This window comes from Oncorhynchus masou, chromosome 30, assembly GCF_036934945.1.
Source record: "Oncorhynchus masou masou isolate Uvic2021 chromosome 30, UVic_Omas_1.1, whole genome shotgun sequence".
NCBI classification, from domain to species: domain Eukaryota; kingdom Metazoa; phylum Chordata; class Actinopteri; order Salmoniformes; family Salmonidae; genus Oncorhynchus; species Oncorhynchus masou.
Genome location: NC_088241.1, coordinates 14,467,847 through 14,491,556, shown reverse-complemented (window position 1 = coordinate 14,491,556; position 23,710 = coordinate 14,467,847). Strand labels below are relative to the sequence as shown.

General features: G+C 43.5%; 1 protein-coding gene across 9 annotated transcripts in view; it reads left to right on the top strand.

The window, feature by feature from the left end:
* Positions 1 to 23,710, top strand: part of rims2a (regulating synaptic membrane exocytosis 2a) — a 175,901-nt gene that overhangs the window by 70,634 nt on the left and 81,557 nt on the right. For 4 of the 9 annotated variants that reach the window (XM_064948077.1, XM_064948074.1, XM_064948079.1 and 1 more), the window contains 11 exons: positions 1,582 to 1,701; positions 3,651 to 3,750; positions 4,641 to 4,764; positions 5,322 to 5,368; positions 5,630 to 5,742; positions 15,785 to 15,915; positions 16,550 to 16,742; positions 17,435 to 17,594; positions 19,666 to 19,734; positions 22,309 to 22,447; positions 22,759 to 22,866. In XM_064948077.1, the coding sequence (XP_064804149.1) occupies positions 1,582 to 1,701; positions 3,651 to 3,750; positions 4,641 to 4,764; positions 5,322 to 5,368; positions 5,630 to 5,742; positions 15,785 to 15,915; positions 16,550 to 16,742; positions 17,435 to 17,594; positions 19,666 to 19,734; positions 22,309 to 22,447; positions 22,759 to 22,866 (1,304 nt within the window). The remainder of the gene's footprint in view (positions 1 to 1,581; positions 1,702 to 3,650; positions 3,751 to 4,640; positions 4,765 to 5,321; positions 5,369 to 5,629; positions 5,743 to 15,784; positions 15,916 to 16,549; positions 16,743 to 17,434; positions 17,595 to 19,665; positions 19,735 to 22,308; positions 22,448 to 22,758; positions 22,867 to 23,710) is intronic. The other 5 variants (XM_064948076.1, XM_064948085.1, XM_064948088.1 and 2 more) reach the window with 2 other exon arrangements.

Here is a 23,710-nt window from a genome sequence, read left to right as displayed (position 1 = left end):
TTTTAAAATTTGAATTGATTGATTTTCCTTTGAACTTCGTCTTTATTATTATTCCGGGGAATTGATCAGATTGATTTCATTTCGACAGCAGCTTGCTGGGTGTTGCTGAAATAGGAGATGGGGAACCCCTCTTTATTGTTCTGCTGTTTGCTCTCTGGCAGCATAAAGATCCATCCAGGAGCATTAAAACACAACCCTCTTTTTGTCATGGCACACAGCAATGTCCACTCCTCTAGTTGCATGTTGCTAGTTGCTCTGTCTGTTTTGTTATTTTCACTGTAGCGGCCATCTTAGTAACGTTACAGTAGGGTAACGACACCTACCTCTCACAGACACAGGCCTTTAGTCCCTCACTGGAATGACCCCTCCTCTCCCATCACACACTACCTAGTTAAGTCAGTATCCCCCTAGATCTCCACTCAGTCTAATACCACAACTAAACCAAGCACTTAAAACAGGGACGATTGGATTTCTTTTGCACAGACAAAGTTATGTTTTTCTTTTTTTCCCTTCCACTGTCATGTTTGTTGTGATTTGTCTCTCTTCATCTTGGCCTTAATCATCGCCCTGTGCTTTTCTTTTGGGAGTTTCGTCCATAAATCCTACTTCAGTTCACCTCTTTTTTTGTTTTTTTGTTTGTTGCATAATTACATTTTTCTTCATCTGCTTCTACCTGCTCCATTGTGGAGGTGTAGTGCTGTGTGTAGCAGGGCAGAGAGAGGTGGAGTGCTGTGTGTATCAGGGCAGAGAGTGGTGGACTGCAGTCTTAACCTCCCTCTGCCTTCAGCTAAGGCCTCCCTCACAGACCATCAGACAAAATCTCCACTCATCCAAACTCAACTGGATTTGATGCCAATGTGGCTGAGTTTTAGATGAGATGTTCTAGATACAGTGCAGGTTTTCTCAGATGGTTTGTGTGGAGCCTCTGCTCTGCGGTGACTAGGAGGGCCTGATGGTTTGCCTATTTTACCCTGCATGGGGTGCTGAATGCTCTCTACCTCTTTCCTGTTGGCAGGATCACACACGCCCTGGCATTGGATGTGCAAAATGTTTAATTTTCATTGTGTGATACATTTATCATAACATACCTAGAAAAATGTGAATTGAATCGTTTTAGTGAAAAAAGTACCTAAAATCAGATTGAAGTACTTCCATGAAGTATGTTTTTGGACATAGTTAATCACTGCTTAAAATGCGGGCTGTGTTATTGTAAATATTGTTTTATTTTGCCATTGTTTAAACATTTTGCCTTCAACTACAGTACGTATACACAGTAACTGTGATGCAGTAGATACAATAATTTTTTTGATTTTGGTTATCTAATTGATTTTGATTTACTTTTTTTATCGAATTGTGACAATCCGGCTAATCCCAAAAGAAAAAACAGGTTATATTATCTGAAATGGAAAGGATAGAGACAGAGCTATAACCACCAGATTAGATAACTAACCAGAGCTTGTGTGATCGTTCATTAAGTCAAATGAAGTGATACCCCCCCACCTCACCCCACCCTTCACATGATACACACTTTGGATGAGTTATAAAACACAAGGTGTGTTGTTGCTGTGTGTGTTCCTATAGAATCCAGTGACATGGCAGCCCTCCAAAGATGGGGAGCGCCTAATAGGGCGGATTCTGCTCAACAAGCGGATGAAGGATGGAAGTGTACCTCGAGACTCAGGAGCACTGCTGGGACTGAAGGTGAGTCTGCCCCGTCTGTCTGACCTCTCTGTCTGCACTTCTGTCTATCTGGGACCAGTCTGACCTGATGGTCAGAGGCCGTTTATTATTTCAGCTGTCCATCACTATTCAAAGGTTGCTCCCCAAATGGTATCCTACTCCGTATGTAGAGAGAATGTGTTGCCGTTTGGTCCTCGCTAAAGAGTATACACAGCGGACATATGTCTTATTGACATAATGTTCTGGTTGTAAACTGGTTTTGTGGTTGAGGAAAAAGACGTTGCTGAAAAGACATGGACAAACCGTCCTTATCAACATCTAGTACAACCTGATCATAACATCATAATGGAGTCCTTACTACCAGGTATTCAGGGCTCAACAGGCCCGTACGGAAGATCATCTAAACATTTTGGAATGATATTTGTGAATTGTATATTATGAGTGGACACTACACCTTGGTATCAGAACAAAATAAGAACGCTCAGATTCTTCACCACAATAAGCCATGTTTTCATATTATTTGTAGAAACTATGTTGTGGCTATTTTTATCTGCATATACATTTTGAAGTGATATGTGTGGGTGCCTTGCCTAATTATGAATGACATAATTGTATTATTCATGATTTAATATTAATTAGGCGGTAAATTATTTCCTTGATTTAATATTAATGAGCTGTGTCTTGATATCAAATTCTTTATGTTCATGACTGTGTTCCAAATGGCACCATATTCCCTATATAGTGTGCTACTTTTAACCAGGGACCTGGTAGTAGTGCACTATATAAGGAGTAGTGTACCATTTAGGACTCAGTCTAAACTACAAGATGCCGTGAGAGCGTAATATGCAGTGTGGTTATGTAGAAAAGCCTATTTGAAATGTTCAGTCAGAGACAATGTCCCTTTACTGTAGATAGGGAGATCACATCTGAAACATTGGGATTGTACAGCTTATTCCCCATTATGTACAGTACTGTAACTGGGCTACTAAACATATGTCCCATATTTACAGTATACCATGATTAGATGGGTAGATTTTCTGAATTAAAATATCTTAGGTTTTCTTAACTCTTCCTAATGCATTCATTTGAATGATCTGTGCGGCTTGGGCTGGTTTAAGATCTGAGCACACACAGCTAGCACAGTGAGGGCCATCAGGAGAGAAAAGGAAAGTGGCAAGATGGGAAATCATTAATGATTGAATGAGCTTCCTGAATTGGTATGTTTGTGTCTAGTCAGTGCCTCTTTGTGCTGTACGGTACGCTATGTGTTTCTCCTCGCTCAGCAGCAAGCAGTGACCAGTCAGTCTGTTTGTCTCTCTCTCTTTTTAACTATCTCTGTCTATCCATCTCTCACTCTCTGTCCCTTTCCCTTTCCCGCTCTCTCTCGCCCAGCTGTTACATAAAGCCATTTCATTTAGGAGTCTTCCCTAAGCTCCTTTGTATGTTGGCATTCAACTGCCATTAAGAGGGGATTTTATTTGTCTGATGCCTGTGGAGGGAGAGCGGTTCAGGGGCTTACAGAGTAGAGCAGAGCTGGGCTGCTTGGCCTGCTATAGGCCCCCCAGGCCTCAAGTGTTCCAGCACAATGGAGAGAGAGGTGGCCCCAGGGTTCCAACACAACACACAGGGACATTCAACATTATGAAAAGAGATGTACATTTTGACTAAACACATAGATACATTCTCTGTTCAAGAATAGCATCCTATGGGCAGAATGACCCTATGTGGCTACATATGCAATTAGAATTAGGTCTAGATCTGCAGGTTGTATTTTACCATGTGCAAATTCAATTCACACATGGATTTGGTCAAACATGGTCAATAAATATGTTTCTATGAAACAAAGTGATCAGTGCATCCATATTCCTTCCCTGCCAGACTGCTTACACCGTACTGAGGGTGTGATTATATTACAGTATAATACTATATACTACTACTATACATGTTGATGTGTGTTGCTTCCCTCATAGGTGGTGGGTGGAAAGATGACAGAATCTGGTAGACTTTGTGCTTTCATCACTAAAGTGAGGAAAGGAAGTCTAGCGGATACTGTTGGACACCTCAGACCAGGTACCTACTGATCTGATTTTATACTCTACATCCCTTACCATGTTTAGAACTACACTTATTATGTGTAGAACTACATTTACCATGATTATAACTTCACTTGCTATGTTTAGAACTATATTAGCCATGTTTAGAACTTCACTTACTATGCTTAGAACTACACTTACCATGCTTAGAACTACGCTTACTACCTTTAGAACTACACATACTATGCTTAGAACTACATCTACCACATTTAGAAGTACACTTACTGTTTTGAACTGCATTTACCATGTTTAGGAGTACACTTACTGTACTTAGAACTACATTTACCACGTTTAGAACTACACTTACTGTGTTTAGAACTGCATTTACCATGTGTAGAAGTACACTTACTGTGTTTAGAACTACACTTACAGATTTTTTCAAGCACGCTGAAGATTGTCAATACATTTCTCATGTACACAGCACTGTAGATTTAATAAGCTACTTCAGTGAAACATCAAGAAACATTTGGATTACTTGGTGAACTGGTGCTGAACTGGGTCAGAACCTTGTTTAAACTTCTGACACCCTTTGACCTTCATTTAATAGCACTAATTACAACATGTGTGAACTAGACAGATGTGCTGTTATTTGTTACCATAAGGGTTGCGACCGAGGCCTATTCAATTATTTATAATATTCCCTTACCAGGACGATTACAATGCTGTACTGTTTGTTTATGTGTGCTGTGTTTTCTACAATACCATTCATATTCTCCTTTTTTTCCATCATGTGGGCCTGCTCATGTTTATAACTGCACGGATCATGTTTTTAACTATATTTATAACTATGCTTCCCATGTTCATAAGTGCACCTTGTCAGCTGACGTCTTGATGTGTGGATGACTGACAGCATCTCTTGTTTTACAGGCGACCAGGTGCTGGAGTGGAACGGGAGGTTTTTACAAGGAGCCACATTTAAAGAAGTTTACAATATCATTCTAGAATCAAAGCCAGAACCCCAGGTGGAACTGGTGGTCTCAAGGCCCATAGGGTAAGACCTCACAACAGCAACTACACTTATTACAACGGAACCATCAAAAAACTACAGTGTATTCACATTCATACATTTGTAAAAAATATGTTTCTGGCAGAGGAGAGAGAAGATGTGAGAAAAGGGGGCTGAGTGTATTTGAATGTAATTTGTTTTGCTTGTTTATTTAACATATCTGCCTCCCAACCCTCCCTCCCAATATCCCTCCCCTCCATCAGTCCTCCAGTGTGATGACAGTGTCAGAGACTCATATGGGACTAGCAGTGCGGCACAGTGAAATGAACGGTGGCTGCTGCTCTCTCTCTCTCTCTCTTCCACAAACAGTGGGATGCCAATTGTTTTTGAAAGTAGAGATACCCCGAGAAATCAGAAACCCCTTTGCTTTGTCAGTGTCTATATTTGTCCTGCTTTGTATTGCTGAGGGAGGAGCTGCTGTACAGGAGAATGAAGACTAATGCTCTTCTTTGGACCATTAAAATACAGTGCATTCAGCATTAGCACCAATTTATCCCCTCTCCCTTCCTCATCCCCCCTCCCCCCGCTCTCTCTCCTTTCAGAGATATTCCTCGGATACCAGACAGCACACATGCACAACTGGAATCAAGTAAGTCTGGCTTTTCTTTCATTTCCCAATGATAACTAATTAGCCTGTGTTAATTAATCAACCTTGAAATATCAAGCTAAGGTATTGTCAGGGAGAGGTGATGATATCTAATTTCTATGTCTCTACCCTACTTGCTTTCTTTCTCTCTCTCTCACCTCCCCCTCCTCTTTCTCTCTCCCTCTTCCTCTCCTTGAAGTATGTTACCAAAATCAGTGTTTCAGATTTGATCATGTGACCTCCTCCCTGTCTGTCCTGTCTCAGGTTCGAGTTCCTTTGAGTCTCAGAAGATGGATCGCCCCTCTATCTCTGTCACATCTCCCATGAGCCCCGGGATGCTGCGGGACGCCCCCCAGTACCTGTCAGGACAGCTCTCAGTGAGTACCCTACTACAATACCCACAATACACCCTGGCTCTGTCTGGGCCTACATTACCTGCAGGAAAGGATCATACAGTGTAGATTCACACAGAGGGTTTGAGAACAGATGTTTTCTTTCTCTGCAGTATTCAGGGAGAGTAGCTGGAGCTCTGGAGAGTAGCTGGAGCTCTGGAGAGTAGCTGGAGCTCTGGAGAGTAGCTGGAGCTCTGGAGAGTAGCTGGAGCTCTGGAGAGTAGCTGGAGCTCTGGAGAGTAGCTGGAGCTCTGGAGAGTAGCTGGAGCTCTGAGAGTTGTTCAGTTAGACCCATCCCAACCCAGCATATGACCACAGATCATGTTGCCCTGAACCATGTTGCTTATTATCTGATGCCTAATATACTCTTGGGGGAAGTGAGTAAAAGGCTTAACTCTGAAACTCAGGAGGCCAGGCGGAAATAGACTAATGCTAACCTCCAGCACTTATTTTAAATAACACTAAGGATATTTGTGTTGTGAAATAGTGAAATAGTCACCGCTTTTCAATCCCCTTCCTTATGATAACACATCCATTTTATATGTGATTATAAATAGCTTGATTTATTTTTTATCAAAAAATATACCAGTCGATATCAGTCAATATATAACAGTCTATCAAGTCCATAGTGTTTTTGTTTATCAGAAGAGGTGAGAATGTTTGATAGTTGACTGTGTGTCTGTAAACACTGTATGCCTTTTACTGTAATGTTGCTCTCCAGTAAAACTGCTCCTAGAGCCAGAGAAGGAAGGAAGAGAAGGAAGCTTTTGATGTCAGTGTTCTTTCTGCTTGTTGTTGTTTTCTTTGGTGAGGAGGGGAGATCTAATCTGTGCTGCTGCTCGTGTCTCCGCCTGGCTCCTCTCCTCTCCCGTCTGTATGTAACGGGAGCATGGCGGAGCAGAGTGAGAGCCAGGGAGAGAAGGAGCACAGAGAGAGGTAGCAGGCACACACAGGCCCTCCAGTATTCATAGGCCTACACCCAGGAGGCCCGTGCTGACAGTTATGATGCAAATAGAGCCCAGTCAATCCCTACCTGTAGCACTCATCCCCACGCCACTCAGATCCAGAAGTTCTCTCCATTTCATCAATGAGCTGACCTTGAAACCAAAACAAGATTATTTGAATCATACTGTAGTTAATATACTGTAGTTATACTGTAATTAATATACTGTAGTTATACTGTAGTTGATATACTATAGTTATACTGTAATTAATATACTGTAGTTAATATACTGTAGTTAGACTGTATTAATATACTGTAGTTAATATACTGTATTATACTGTCATTGATATACTGTAATTAATATACTGTAGTTATACTGTAATTAATATACTGTAGTTATACTGTAATTAATATACTGTAATTAATATACTGTAGTTATACTGTAATTAATATACTGTAATGAATATACTGTAGTTGATATATACTGTAATGAATATACTGTAGTTGATATACTGTAGTTATACTGTAATTAATATACTGTAGTTGATATTCTGTAGTACATTACCTTGCTGGATCAAGTCCCAGCTGAACATTACGTTGGATGCAGTTAGAAATTGTAATGTTTTTATTATTATTAGTATTATTTTCAAACCTTGTTGAGGGAACAATTGGATTTCAGTACGTCATTGTGACGCAAATGTTAAATGAAGAAAGGAAGGAAAGTTACAGTCCAGAGAGCATGGAAGGGAATGCTTAGTTAGAAGTCATCAATCATTTTCTGTGAAAACAGGAGCAGAGCAGCCTCTTCCTCTCTCTGAGGATTACAGTGTGGAGGTACAGGAACCCACAGATAAGGCTCCAAGACAATACAAGACATTAGTGAATAATGAGATGCAGATTGATGCTAATGAACGGTGGGGAAAACACACACATCGCTAGATTGACTCTCCGTCCCCTCCTCCTCAAAATGTGTTTGTGTTATTGTGGCACTGGTTCGAGTCCAGTGAGTGTGTTTTGTTGGTTGTTTTATGTTTTTTTTTTTTGGTTTTATTGCATTTTTCTATGTTGTTGTTTAATTTTGCTTACCCAGAGCCAAAGCCTTAGTAGAAGAACAGCGCCTTTTGTCCCTAGGGTCCAGGTAAACACCTGTCTGACTCACAGACTGACTCTCTTTGGTCTTCGCTCGCCTTTTTCTGTTGCCTTTTTGGTTTCCTCCATCTTGGAAAATGCATACCAGGGAAATGGCGGCATCTTTCCCTTGCAGTGCGGTGCATTATGTCATTGTTATTATTATTATTCATTTATACCATATAACATGATCGTACGGTTATGACAGGAGTCTCGACTCTTTGCATGACTAACTAATCTAAAGGAAATATTTCAGAGAGACACCCCATTGCCAGATCCTGTGCCAGACTCCACATGTAGCAACGACAAGCTCAAACACATCCAGATCCTGAAGCCTACACTCAACAGCAACGACAAGCTCACAGCAACGACAAGCTCAAACACATGGCCAGATCCTGTAGCCTACACTCAACAGCAACGACAAGCTCAAACACATGGCCAGATCCTGAAGCCTACACTCAACAGCAACGACAAGCTCAAACACATGGCCAGATCCTGTAGCCAACACTCAACAGCAACGACAAGCTCAAACACATGGCCAGATCCTGTAGCCAACACTCAACAGCAATGACAAGCTCAAACACATGGCCAGATCCTGTAGCCTACACTCAACAGCAACAACAAGCTCAAACATTATTTGTCACATGCGCTGAATACAACAAGTGTAGACCTTACTGTGTGATGTTTACTTACAAGCCCTTAACCAACAGTGCAGTTCAAGAAGGGCTAAGAAAATATTTACCAAATAAACAAGTCAAAAATAATAAAAAGTAACACAATAACATAACAATAACGAGGCTATATACAAGGGTACCGAGTCAATGTGTGGGGGAACACGTTAGAGGTCATTTGTACATGTAGGTAGGAGTGAAGTGACTGGCCATTTTATCAATTGTTCAGCAGTCTTATGGCTTGGGGATAGAAGCTGTTAAGGATCCTTTTGGTCCTAGACTTGGCGCCCTGGTACCGCTTGCGGTAGCAGAGAAAACAGTCTATGACTTGGGTGACTGGAGTCTCTGACAATTTTATGGGCTTTCCTCTGACACCGCCTATTATATAGGTCCTGGATTGCAGGAAGCTTGGCCCCAGTGATGTACTGGGCTGCACGCACTTCCCTCTGTAGCACCTTACGGTCAGATGCTGACCGGTCAGATGCTGAGCAGTTGCCATACCAGGCGGTGAGGCAAATGGTCAGGATGCTCTCGATGGTGCAGCTATTAGAACTCTATTAGAACTTTTTGAGGATATGAGGGCCCATGCCATGTCTCCTGAGGGGGAAAAGGTGTTGTCGTGCCCTCTTCACGACTGTCTTGGTGTGTTTGGACCATGATAGAGCGTTGGTGATGGAATTTCAAGGAACTTGAAACTCTTGACCCGCTTCACTACAGCCCCGTTGATGTTAATGGGGGCCTGTTCGGCCCACCTTTTCTTGTAGTCCACGATCAGCTCCTTTGTCTTGCCCACATTGAGGGAGAGGTTGTTGTCCTGGCACCACACTGCCAGTTGTCTGACCCTCTCCCTATAGGCTGGCTCATCATTGTCGTGGACAGGCCTACCACTGTTGTGTCTTCTGAAAACTTGGAGTCATGCTTGGCCACGCAGTCGTGGGTGAACAGGGAGTACAGGAATGGACTAAGTACACCCCCTAAGGGGCCCCAGTGTTGAGGATCAGAGTGGCAGACGTGTTGTTGCCTACCCTTACCACCTGAGGGCGGTCCATCAGGAAGTCCAGGATCCAGTTGCAGAGGGAGGTATTTAGTCCCAGGGTCCTTAGCTTAGTGATGAACATCGTGGGCACTATGGTGTTGAACGCTGAGCTCTAGTTAATGAACAGCATTCTCACATAGGTGTTGCTTTTGTCCAGGTGAGAAAGGGCAGTGTGAAGTGCGATTGAGATTGAGTCAACTGTGGATCTGTTGGGACGGTATGCGAATTGGAGTGGATCTAGGGTATCCTGGAGGATGCTGTTGACGTGAGCCAAGACTTTCAAAGCACTTCATGGCTACCAATGTGATTGCTACGGGGTGGTAATCATTTAGGCAGGTTACCTTCACTTCCTTGGGCACAGGGACTGGTCTGCTTGAAACATGTAGGTATTACAGGCTCAGTCAGAGAGAGGTTGAAAATGTCAGTGAAGTCACATGTCAGTTGGTCCGCGCATGCTTTGAGTACACGTCCTGGTAATCCATCTGGTCCTGTGGCTTTAAATGTTGTACCTGTTTAAAGGTCTTGCTCACATCGGCTACCGAGAGCGTTATCACACAGTCATCCAGAGTAGCTGGTGCATTTAGCTCATCTGGTAGGCTCGCGTCACTGGGCAGCTCGTGTCTAGGTTTTCCTTTGTAGTCCGTAATAGTTTTGAATATGACATGCTGGTAAAAATTTGGAAAACTGATTTAAGTTTGCCTGCATTAAAGTCCCCGGCCACTAGGCGCGCCACTTCTGGGTGAGCATTTTCTTGTTTGCTTATGGCCTTATAGAGTTGTTTGAGTGTGGTCTTAGTGCCAGCATCGGTCTGTGGTGGTAAATAGACGGCTACAATTAATATAGATGAGAACTCTCTTGGTAGATAGTGTGGTCTACAACTTACAATAAGGTACTCAGGTGAGCAATACCTCGAGACTTCTTTAATATTAGACATCGCGCAACAGCTGTTATTGACAAAACAACACATACCCCCACCCCTCTGTTCTGCCGGTGCATGGAAAATCCCGCCAGCTCTATATTATCCGTGTTGTCGTTCAGCCACGATTCTGTGAAACATAAGATATTACAGTTCTTAATGTCCCGTTGGTAGGATAATCGTAATCGTAGGTCATCAATTGTGAGGGCAGTGGGAGTTTAATTGCTCGCCTACGGATTCTCAAAAGGCAGCCCAATCTGCATCCTCTTCTCCGTCTTTTCTTTGCTCAAATAAAGGGGATCTGTTCCTGGGAGAGCTGTATATCTTTCTCGTAAGACTCGTTAAAGGAAAAAGCTTCTTCCAGTTCGTGGTGAGTATTCCCAGTTCTGATGTCCAGAAGTTATTTTCGGTCATAAGAGACGGTAGCAGCAACATTATGTATGAAATACAGTGGCAAGAAAAAGTATGTGAACCATTTGGAATTACCTGGATTTCTGCATAAATTAGTCGTAAAATTTGATCTCATCTTCATCTTAGTCACAACAATAGACAAACACAGTGAGCTTAAACTAATAACACACAAATTATTGTATTTCTCTCGTCTATATTGAATACATAGTTTAAACATTCACAGTGTAGGTTGGAAAAACTATGTGAACCCCGAGGCTAATGACTATTCCAAAAGTTAATTGGAGTCAGGAGTCAGCTAACCTGGAGTCCAATCATTGAGACGAGATTGGAGGTGTTGTTTAGAGCTGTCTTGCCCTATAAAAAACACTCAGAAAAGTTGAGTTTACTATTCACAAGAAGCAGTTCCTGATGTGAACCGTGCCTCGAACACAAGAGATCTCAGAAGACCTAAGATTAAGAGTTGTTATCTTGCATAAAGCTGGAAAGGGTTACAAAAGTATCTTTTAAAGCCTTGCTGTTCATCAGTCCACGGTAAGACAAATTGTCTATAAATGGAGAAAGTTCAGCACTGTTGCTACTCTCCCTAGGAGTGGCCGCCCTGCAAAGATCACTGCAAGAGCACAGTTCAGAATGCTCAATTTGGTTAAGAAGGATCCTGGAGTATCAGCTAAAGACTTACAGAAATCTCTGGAACATGCTTACATCTCTGTTGACGAGTCTACAATATGTAAAACATTAAACAGGAATGGGTGTAACGGTTTTCATGCGGTGAAAGAGAGTCGAACCAAAATGCAAAGCTAGCCCGGCCAATACGCGGAGCTGGAATAGAATGCACCGGGCTATGCACCCGCACTGGAGACACCGTGCACACCACAGCATAACACGGTGCCTGCCCGGTCTCTCTAGCCCCCCGGCAACCACAGGAAGTTGGCGCAGGTCTCCTACCTAGCGTCGCCATACTCCCTGTGAGCGACCCCCCAAGAAATTTTTGGGTCTGACTCCCGGGCTTCCAACCGCCGCGCTGCCTCCTCATACCTGCGCCTCTCAGCTCTCTCCGCCTCTAGTTCTTCTTTGGGGCGGCGATATTCTCCAGGCTGATCCCAAGGTCCTTCTCCGAATAATTCCTCCTCCCATGTCGATACCTCCTTTTGTTGCTCCTTGGGGCGGCTACACTCCCCTGGTTTAGCCCAGGCTCCTCTCCCGTCGAGGATTTCCTCCCAAGTCCAAAGGTCCTTTTTACACTGCTCCTGCTGCTGCCTTTGCTGTTTCTCCTGTGGCTCCTGCCTGTTGACACGCTGCTTGTTCCGTTTGTGGTGGGTGATTCTGTAACGGTTTTCATGCGGTGAAAGAGAGTCGGACCAAAATGCAGCGTGTAGATTGCGATCCATGTTTAATGAACAAACGTAACACAAATCTAAATACAAACACTACAAAACAAAGAACGTAACGAAAACCGAAACAGCCTATACTAGTGTAAACTAACACAGATACAGGAACAAGGACACTAAGGACAATCACCCACGAAACACACAAAGAATATGGCTGCCTAAATATGGCTCCCAATCAGAGACAACGATAAACACCTGCCTCTGATTGAGAACCACTTCAGACAGCCATAGACTTAACTAGAACACCCCACTTAGCTACAAACCCAATACCAACACACCACATACAAAAACCCCATGCCACACCCTGGCCTGACCAAATAAATGAAGATAAACACAAAATACCTCGACCAGGGCGTGACAATGGGGTTCATGGGAGGACACCACGGAAGAAGCCACTGCACATCTGAAGTTTGCAAAAGAGCACCTGGATGTTGCACAGCGCTTCTGGCAAAATATTCTGTGGACAGATTAAACTTAAGTTGAGTTGTTTGGAGGTGACACACAACACTATGTGTGGAGAAAAAAATTAACAACAGAATGGCTTCAACACAAGAAAATACGCCTTCTGGAGTGGCCCAGTCAGAGTCCCGACCTCAACCTGATTTAAAATGCTGTGGAAAGACCTCGAGAGATGTTCACACCAGACATCCTAAGAATATTGCTCAACTGAAACAGTTTTATAAAGAGGAATGGTCCAAAATTCCTCCTGACAGGTGTGCAGGTCTGATCCGCAACTACAGAAAATGTTTGGTTGAGTTTATTGCTGCCAAATGTGGGTCAACCGGTTATTAAATCTAAGGGTTCACATACTTTCCCCACCCTACACTGTGAATGTTTACACAGTGTGTTCAATAAAGACACGAAAACATGTAATTGTTTGTGTGTTTAGTTTAAGCAGAATGTGTTTGTCTTTTGTTGTGACTTTTTTTTTAAACCAAATTGTATGACCAATTAATGCAGAAATCCAGATAATTCCAAAGGGTTCACATACTTTTTCTTGCCACTGTAAGTTAAAAAATAAGTTGCAAAAAAATGAACAAAATAGCACAATTGGTTACGGGCATGTAAAACGTCAGCCATCCTCTTCAGCGCCATCTTAACATGTTAGCTGTCATGGGACTTTTGTACCTAGTCAGCTACAACAGTGCTCCACATTGGCAATTAAAGGAGGGTGTCTCCTTAAATGATTTAGTAAAACTATTACATTTTGTGGGACAAATAAATGAGCTTATTTGTTCTGTGGAACATGAAACTAGACTGGACCCTCGTCCTTATTGGCTTGATTCCCTTAGGTCCTGAATAGGTTGCCATAACAACAGCGGTCAACAACTGCTAATCATGAACACAACGTTTGGTAAATATTTATGTTTACATTTTTAAATGGCTGTAAGTTTCATGTTGCAGTTAAAGGTGGGCTAAGATAACTGTCCCTTATTTTAATTTTAATGTTTTACAGTTTGAATACATAATTCACTTGAACTAAACAGACAAGGTGTCTATCTTACTGTGGGACCTTTTTGAGGAGTTGTTTTACTCTAGCTAGCTTGTTACAGTTGGAGTGTGGAGTACTCATGTTATTTGGGAGATCATATTTATTTATTTGTCCCATTATGTCCTTGTCAAGTATCAGCTTAGCTTAGAACAAAATATATATATATACAGTATACGGTATAGGAGTTTCTGGTATGATATGCACGGTTGGTTTCCTCATTTAAAGGTTGTGTGAGGTGTTGGCTATACAACACCTATCTGTCAGATAAGGAGAGGGTGAGAATGGAAGTCTATAAATAGGTGTGTAGTGAACCCTTGGCTCAGCTCCTAGAGGTAGATCTATTAGCCTTCTGTAGAAGCAGTGTTATGCTCTACTTAACCAGGCCATGCAATAATGTCAATGTAAATGATGTGGCCGACTGTACAGGAAATATAGGCAGTGTAATGTATTACATCAAGGGTATAATTTCAGTTTCAACTTTTCAAGGTGAATCTGTCGCTTAAGGGTTGTACCATCAGTCATATGGGCAGTGCTGTAGTATGGTCCGAATTGCACGTACATCTTTTCCATAGGGGACTTCATTATTGAGGAACTCTTCCCAGTGCAAGCTGTTTGACCTGAATGACCTGCCTATGTTGTTTGACAATATCAGATCTCCTGACTGATCTTGTATGTGTTAAATGCTTGCTGTTGCTTTGTATTGCTGCATGCATAAAGAAATAACTATGGAAGTCAATGCAATGATTTAAGACTCCTCCCATCATTATCTACATAAGTATGGGCAAGAGCTTAGAAGGCTTGATTTTCCTCTAGTATTTCATTTCAGTTTCTTGAAACAAATATTTCGCAATTTTTTTTTTAAATTGCGTTTTTTGAAACACAATTTTCCTGTAATTGTTCTTTCTTTCATTTTTTACTTCTAAGTGTTCTCTGTTATATCCATACTTCACTCTGACAAGTGTGAAGTGTCTTTGATGCCACCCATGACAGCGTGATTGATGTATATGTATATTTTAGCAATACACTGAGTATCTGACATTGCATTGCAGGGCTCTACAGTGCGACCATTTTACTAGCAAATGCGCCTAACATTTTGCTATGCGTCCTGGAATTTTAATTTAGGAGCACTAGTACGCCTACAAAAATGAAGGATTCTAGCTTTAATACCTCAAATATTTTTCATTGTGCTCCTAAATATCTTTGTGTGTGCCTATATTTTTGAACTTAGGTGCACATGTGCTCCTTGTAAAAAAGGTCAGCGTAGAGGCCTGCATTGTGTTGTATGGTTCCAAATACAATTTCACACTCAGAAGCAGCAAGTGTTCATTTCAAAGCATGTTGGTCTAATTCTCATGTTGTAATGGTTTAGATACCAAGAGTTAGGATACTGTAGATATGAATACAGATACACATACTGTAGAATCCTTTTCACTCAAACACACCTAGAAAATGTGGCTCGTGCAGCCGCAGGGTAAGATTTGGTCATGGTAAGATTTGGTCATGGTAAGATGTAGGTCGTGGTAAGATGTAGGTCATGGTAAGATGTAGGCCATGCTACATACAGTACATATCTGCTTTGTGCACACTATTAAGATAATTTAGGCTCTCATTGTTCAACCTTTGCTACATTGTTGTTGTTGATATGATCATATCATCTCCTTATTTCCATATCTCAACAAACATGTATGCTTTTATTATCACCCCCCCCCCCCCCCCCGCTAAGCATGTGACCTGCTAATGTCTAATATGTAAACCAGGGGAGGTTCTCCAGGAGAGGTACCGGGTGTGCAGGCTTTAACTCCAGCGCTGCTCTAGTCTGACACAATCCAGTGATTTGACTAATTAGCTGTTCACCATGCAGGACCTTGATTTGCTGTATCAGGTGTGTTTGTTAGTTAGTATAGAGCAGGGCTGGTGCCAAACCCTGTACACCCAGTAGCTCTCCAAGTGTAGGGTATTGAGGTCACCCTGATATAGAGCCCCCCCTCCCCTCCCCACTGGCAACCCAGTGACCATGTGACCCTCTTCTGTACCATCCATAGGTCAAACTGTGGTATGACAAAGTGGGCCATCAGCTAATTGTGACCATCCTGGGAGCCAAGGACCTGCCTTCTAGGGAAGATGGCCGCCCCAGGAACCCTTACGTCAAAATCTACTTCCTCCCTGACAGAAGGTAAGAGTAGAGACAGTAACTGCGGGATGATCGAGCTAGCAGCATTTCACTTCATTCCATCTACAGCCATTTCTTAGTGGCTAGACCTATCCTCCAATATCCTGAAGTTGCCATTGGTTGATTGATACAGATTTGGGGCTCGCATGATAGTCTCACTGAATGTTGAATTTATGGTAAGAATGTCTTTGGTTTTATTTCCTTATTTACATTTACATTTAAGTCATTTAGCAGACGCTCTTATCCAGAGCGACTTACAAATTGGTGAATTCACCTTCTGACATCCAGTGGAACAGCCACTTTACAATAGTGCATCTAAATCATTAAGGTGGGGGGGGTGGTGGTGAGAAGGATTACTTATCCTATCCTAGGTATCCTATCATTTTTTATTTCCGGTAATTGAATTTGGGGACATGTCGCATTGCATTTAAACTGCTATCGTCACAAAGATCATCATGTGATCACATTGACCTACACCTTCACTGCGCTCAGAGAACCCCTTCTCAGACACGTGGAAGTAATGATAGAAAGTTGATCGGGGTTCCAACATGACGCTCCCTCCCCAGCTCATCCCATTGCCCTGTGCTGTGTTGACCTGTTCGGGAGTCTTTTCTACCATGGTTGTAAATAAAAACAGTTTGAATTATTGTTCCTCCAGCGACAAAAGCAAGAGGAGAACAAAAACGGTAAAGAAATCCTTAGAACCCAAATGGAACCAGACCTTTATGTATTCTCCTGTGCACCGGCGGGAGTTCCGTGAGCGCATGTTGGAGATCACCCTGTGGGACCAGGCCAGGGTCAGGGAGGAGGAAAGCCAGTTCCTGGGAGAGGTAAGCCCATACATCTCTTATTCCCCCTCATAGTTTTCTATTGTTTTATGGACAGAGACAGTCGGAAGGTAGTTAGAAAGACAGGTACAGTGGGACACGGAGACAAGGGGCTGAGGCTATATTTGTAACAAGAGTCGGCAGTGCCACCACTTAACCAGACTCAGGCACTCATCCGTCTCTGATATAATACCAAACATACCCATCCAGTCAGGATTTGGACAGATAACTCTGATAGCTCAACTAATCCTACCAATAGGGTCAAGCTCTTGATAAAACCCTACATTCCATAGGAAGGATGACAGGCTACTGGGGGTTGATGTCATCGAACCATGATGTTTACTGTAACATCAGCACATACTCAAATACTCTGTCCTCACTGCCAATAAGGTTGCAGAATTCTGGTAACTTTCCCAGAATTCCTAGGTCTTCCAGAAATCCTCCCGGTTGGGGGGAATAAGCAGGAAATCCAGAATCTTCCAGTCAGGATTGCTGGAAAACCTTATTTAAAAAATGATGTTGGGCCATGCCTGTGGAGGTCTTGATCTGCTCTGGAATCTGGAATGAGTCCAGTTAGCAGTGGCTAGTGTGTTGAGGACTGTGAGTGTTTGTGTGTGTGTGTGCATGCACGCATGCTTGTTTGTGTGTGTGTGTGTGTGTGTGTGTGTAGTGACGCTGGTGTGTTTCTCCTTTAGATACTGATAGAGCTGGAGACAGCCCTGCTGGATGATGAGCCTCACTGGTACAAGCTGCAGACCCACGACGTGTCCTCCATGCCCCTCCCCCGCGCCTCGCCCAACCCCCAGCGCAGACAGCTCCATGGAGAGAGCCCCACGAGGAGGCTACCCATACAGAGTAGGTTACCCCTCTGCCCTAACATCCATAACCTGTATACTAGTCTATACTAGAACAGTGTAGGAAAGCTCCTGTCTGTTCGAACCCCAAACCTCAGGATAGGGAATGAGACATGAGTGTCGAACCAGCCGTTCGTCTGCTGATTTTGAAAAGCCAGTATGGCGGCTGGCAGGTGCCCTGTTACCAACTGTCTTTGCCTGTCTGCCAAAGCCTGAATGATTTATGAAGTATTTATTACTGTTAGTATGTTCATATGGTGTTTGTTTTCTTATCCCTTTCAACTCAACCTGATACTTACAGACAAGGGGTCGTATTCGTACAATTCAGGTAACGGCCCCCGTTTGTTGTTCCACGCTGCTCTCTCCACTGAGCTCTCTCTCCACTGAGCTCTCTCTCCGCTGAGCTCTCTCTCCACTCAGTGTTGCTGTTCATACGAAGACTCTGTCTCTCCCCTCTGCTTCAGTCCTATTGTACTGTTCTCTACCCCCAAAGTGTTCTCTCACTCCACTCCTCCAATAGCTATCTCACAATTCCCTTTGATTCTCGCTATGCTCCCTCTCCGCTCCACCGCAGTCCTTAAACAAGATGGCCGCCTAATGGTCAGCCTCGGGCCCGGCAGGTTTCAGTTTCCCAGTCCAGATCCGGGTGATTTAGCTCTATCAGAAGAGCTCTGTCCACTCCCCTGTTTGTCATTTGAATATGTTGAGCACTTGTTTTCTCAGTGCAATGCATTGTCTCATCTCCCTTTGAAAAACATTATGATAATTGTGCTGGTTTTTGCTCTTCTTCTCCTCTGCTTGTGTCTGTTGTATCTGTTGTGTCTGTGTTGTCTGTGTTGTCTGTGTTGTCTGTGGTGTCTGTTGTGTCTGTTGTGTCTGTATCTGCTGGGTGTGAACTTGTATTTGCACTTGACAGATTTCTAATGTATGTAACCTGCACATGTATTTCCAACGCTAAGGCTTGAGATTATTGACCGTGTTAACTGAGTGTGTGTGTGTGTTAGGTGAAAGAGCTGATCGCTCTAAAACAAGAGCGTTAAAACAGAGAGAGAGAGCGAGAGAGAGAGCGAGAGAGAGAGCGAGAGAGAGAGCGAGAGAGAGAGAGAGAGAGAGAGAGAGAGAGAGAACTTGTCATTTCTGTAAAAGCCCAAGTGTCCCGTTGATTTAGGTTGACTGAACAGTGAAGAAGTCATAAAAACAAGCGAGTGCAGAGTGAGAGAGGGGACGACTCGGGAGGAGGGAGGAGAGAGGGGACGACTCGGGAGGAGGGAGGAGAGAGGGGACGACTCGGGAGGAGGGAGGAGAGAGGGGACGACTCGGGATGAGGGAGGAGAGAGGGGACGACTCGGGATGAGGGAGGAGAGAGGGGACGACTCGGGAGGAGGGAGGAGAGAGGGGACGACTCGGGAGGAGGGAGGAGAGAGGGGGACGACTCGGGAGGAGGGAGGAGAGAGGGGACGACTCGGGAGGAGGGAGGGAGTAGTTCTGTTAACGGTGGAGACGGTAGAATACCTCTGACTCCATCTTCAGATGTACATTGAATGATTGAAATGTCAATTCAAAGTGCCACCGTGAAAACATGGAAGCTATTGCCAATTAGGCTAGATGGAGAGGACCACACAATGTTGTTTACATCACATCCAACATAATGTCTCACACTGGCTATATGTTACAGTTGTTCCCTTTAAATTAGACTTTATATCACACTATCTAAAATAGGCAGCTCCCACGTTGGTGGGGAAAACCAGAAGAGGCAGACAGTATATTTCAGGAGAGTAAATGTAGGTCTTGGTTGCCTGTGTTGGTTATGAAGTATGGTCAGTGATGGTCATTGTAAGGACGTGACTTTGAGATATAATACTGTTTAATAGTGTTCTCAAAATAAATAGTGTTCTGTTTCTGTGTCTGCTGCTTTCCCTGACTATGTCCAGGACTGGGGCATTGGTCTAGAACAACTGGACAACACTGGTGACAGCTAGGCCACAGAGCCATGGTCTGACCAGGGGAAGAGGACAGACCCTGGAGTAAACTAACTTCTATCCTCTTCTCTCCTTTCTCCATATCTCCTCCAGGATCTCAGAGAATCAGCGACAGTGAGATCTCTGACTATGACTGTGAAGACGGTGTTGGGGTAGTGTCAGGTAAGATATTTCTGACAGAATCACACATGAATAGTAATCACTATAATGCAAATGCAACTAACTCATGGGTTAACAGTATATGAACATACAAGCTACAAGTATGTCATGGTACTGTACTGGATCATATGATGTTTTAAAAGAAGGTAGCTAGCTAAGATACTGCAGCAGCTCTACAAGGAGCAGTGAGTTTCTTCCCCTTCCCTCTGCACTACTGTAGCTAGCTGCTCTCCTCAACACAGGCAGCAGGCGCCCACGCCAGTCTCAGCCTGCCGCTGCTGCACATTGAGAGGAAGAACTGTAGCAGGCCAGGCAGCACACAGACAGCTGTGTGTGTGTGTGTGTGTGTGTGTGTGTGTGTGTGTGTGTGTGTGTGTGTGTGTGTGTGTGTGTGTGTGTGTGTGTGTGTGTGTGTGTGTGTGTGTGTGTGTGTGTGCGCGCGTGTGTGCGTGCGTGCACGTGCGTGCGTGATAGATGAGGAGGAAACCCTCCCACCTCTGTAACATTTTCATCAGCCCCTCTCACATCACAGCCTCCTCCCTCACTATGCCCATAATATCCCTTCACTCAGTGGGAATACCCCTCTCCTCTCTCTCTCTCTCTCTCTCTCTGTCTCTCTGTCTCTCTGTCTCTCTGTCTCTCTCTCTCTCTCTCTCTCTCTCTCTCTCTCTCTCTCTGTCTCTCTGTCTCTCTGTCTCTCTCTCTCTCTCTCTGTCTCCTCACCCTCTCTCCTCTTTCCTCCACCCTTGTTTCCTAGAGATCTTTGCTAATCCCCTTTCCTCCTACCTTCTCCATATCAAACTACTGATACTATACTAAGGGAGAAGAGTTGATAACTATTCACGGGAATAATAGATTGATTGTTTTTTTGAATTGGGATGTCACTGCTGTGGTTTTAAATAGGATAATGCAGTCATTCTTCTCTGCTGGCTCTGTCCTGTTAATTCGGATCTGAGCTTCTCTCCTCTATACACAGTATATATGCTTAACACACAGTTTCTAGTCATGTGTGACGCGGCTTGTCAAGAGAACCAATGAATTACATTTGGGTTGTGCACGTAAAGCAAGCTGATTGCAGAGCTGGGTGCTTAGTTACCCAACCCAGTGTTGGGCTGCTGATAGTTAGACTGCAGATGTTAGATAGTGAAATGTGATGTCAGGTGGAATTGGTTTAATGTTTCTCTGTTTCCTCTATAGTAAATATGTTTGACATTGTGTTAATTGATTGTGAATCATTTGAACATAATATTCATGCACATAATACTGTATATTTTTCTTATCAGGATTCACTTCTATGTATAATTTGAAGGAATTCAGTTTTTCGCATGAAGGAATTCAGGTTTCACAATGCAGCAAACTCACTTTCAAACATATTTGGAAGAGAAAATGTAATGATTTGAAGATAATTGAAAAAAGTATCAAACTAAAGTGGCTGTGAAGGTTAACTTTTCCTCTCATATTTCATAATGTCTTGTGTTTCCTTGCTAATCCTACCTTTGATTCACTGTTACGTTTAACTCATTTTAATGTGCTATACACTCTATTGAATGTTAATCAACGTTAATGGCGCAAAGCATTGACCTTAACCATGCCTCCTGGCCATGGATGATTATTGAATAAGAACTCATTCAAGTTCGATGGACTAATCAGTCTAGCAGGGAAAAGTCATTATAATGTTTCAGATTTTTTTTTAAAGAAGCTATTTTCATGTTTAATGCAAAAATGTTAACCGCAATGACTTGAATCACATGAACATTGAGTTGAGACCAAGCCCTCATTTATTTGAATATAGAGAGCCTCAGCATTTTGAAATTTGAAAGCCACCAAGCATTATGCCACTGTGTGCAACTTCTGAAAAGTTTGAAAGAATCCTCTGAAAATAAATGTTGCCATAAATGTTGTTATTTACAGCAGTGTGTATGGTCAATAGGGAGGAAAGGTTGTAGCCTGGTACCAGATCAGTTTGTGCTGCCTTGCCAACTAGACAAGACAGTACACACAAATCTGGGGCCAGGTTAGAGAGGCTGCGCTCAGAACGATGAGTCTGTCTCTGAATGACTTCTGACCTCTCTCTCTGTATCTCTGTTTCTCTCTGTTTCTCTCTGTTTCTGTCTCTCTCTGTTTCTCTCTCTCTCTGTTTCTCTCTCTCTCTCTGTGTCTCTCTCTTTCTCTCTTTCTGTTTCTCTCTGTTTCTCTCTGTTTCTGTCTCTCTCTGTTTCTCTCTCTGTTTCTCTCTCTCTCTCTGTGTCTCTCTTTTCTCTCTTTCTGTTTCTCTCTCTCTCTTTATGTTTCTGTCTCTCTCTGTTTCTCTCTCTGTTTCTCTCTCTTTTCTCTCTGTTTCGGTCTCTCTCTGTTTCTATTTCTATTTCTCTCTATCTCTCTGTTTCTCTCTCTTTCCTCTTTCTGTTTCTCTCTATCTCTCTCTGTTTCTCTCTCTCTGTTTCTCTGTTTCTCTTTCTGTTTCTCTCTCTGTTTCTATATCTCTGTTTCTCTCTGCCTCTCTCGTTCCCTCTTTCTCTCTGCCTCTCTCGTTCCCCCTTTCTCTCTGTCTCTCTCTCTGTCTCTCTCTCGCTCCAGACTACCGGCAGAACGGCAGGGACCTTCATAGTTCCACGTTGTCTGTCCCAGAGCAGGCGATGTCATCCAACCACTGCTCGCGGTCGGCAGACATGAACCGGGCGCGGTCGCGGTCCCCCAGCGTTCCCCCTCCACAGAGGTAACTCTCCCGCCTCACTTGTCCCCTGTCCAACCCAGCATCTCAAGTTGTATCCCTTCCTCAAAAACACCACACTGGGATCTGAGAACCCCAACTGATCAGAGGTTGTCCTTTAAGCGGTATCTCTGTGATAGTTGTCTTGATAGTAGAATGTTTAACCCATATAAACGATACTGTGATCTCACTCACACTGACAGTGGTTGCATTAAGGTGAGTAGGTGCATCCCCGAGCCACTAGGGGACACTGTGGGGAGTTTGTACTGTGACTGTACCGTACTAGGGGGGTGATCCAGTGATTCTGTTGTGTACAGCAGAAGTCTGGACCCCGGCTATGACATTGACCCCGCCTCGTCTCAGTACAGCTCCTCCAGTAGAGTGGACCGGCGCAGTGTGTCTGATGACCACCACTCACCTGACAGGTAGATACCCCTGTCTCACACAGCTTGACACAGCCTAACACAGCCCCACACAACCTCACACAGCCTCACACACCAGCTGCTGCAGACAACACTACCAACTAGGACTGACAGGGTTCCAACCCGGGTTGTCTGCGAGCCACAAGACTGTGTAACTGTTAGACCTCTGAGCTAAAGCCCAGGCATTAGCTCGGGAGCTAACCCAAGTGTCCAAGTCTCAGGCGCGGTTACTAATCACATGAGCGTGGTTTCACTGAACTGCCTCCGTTACACAACCTTACACCTGTGTAATCTGCCTGATGCTTTTACACCAAGAACTGCTATACGGATATCTCACCAAGTGCTCACAAGTCAACCTGTCCCTTTCCCCAACCTGTCCCTTTCCCCAACCTGTCCCTTTTCCAAGAACTCCAATCTCCTCTCTGATGTCCTGCATTAGGTGGATCTTGAACTAACCTCTTCTCTTCTTTGTGTTGAAATTGTGTTGCCTTATGAATACTGAGAGGGGATCATTAACTCTGGTGCTCAGATTCATTAGAATCAAAATGGAGGTATCCCAAATGGCACCCTATTCCCTAAAAAAGTGTACTACTTTTCCTATAAAAGTATACTACTTTTGAACATGGCCCATAGTTTCAAGTTTTATTAGTCATACGGGGATACTCATGGTATACACCGTCCAATGAAATGCTTAGGTTCCTTCTCGACAACACAACAACAATAAGAAATAATAAAAGATACGAATAAGGCTCTGGTCAAAGGTAGTGCACTATGTAGGGAATAGGGTGCCATTTGGGACGCCGGCCATATAACTACATTTTAAACACAGGCCAATTTACTGGAGGTT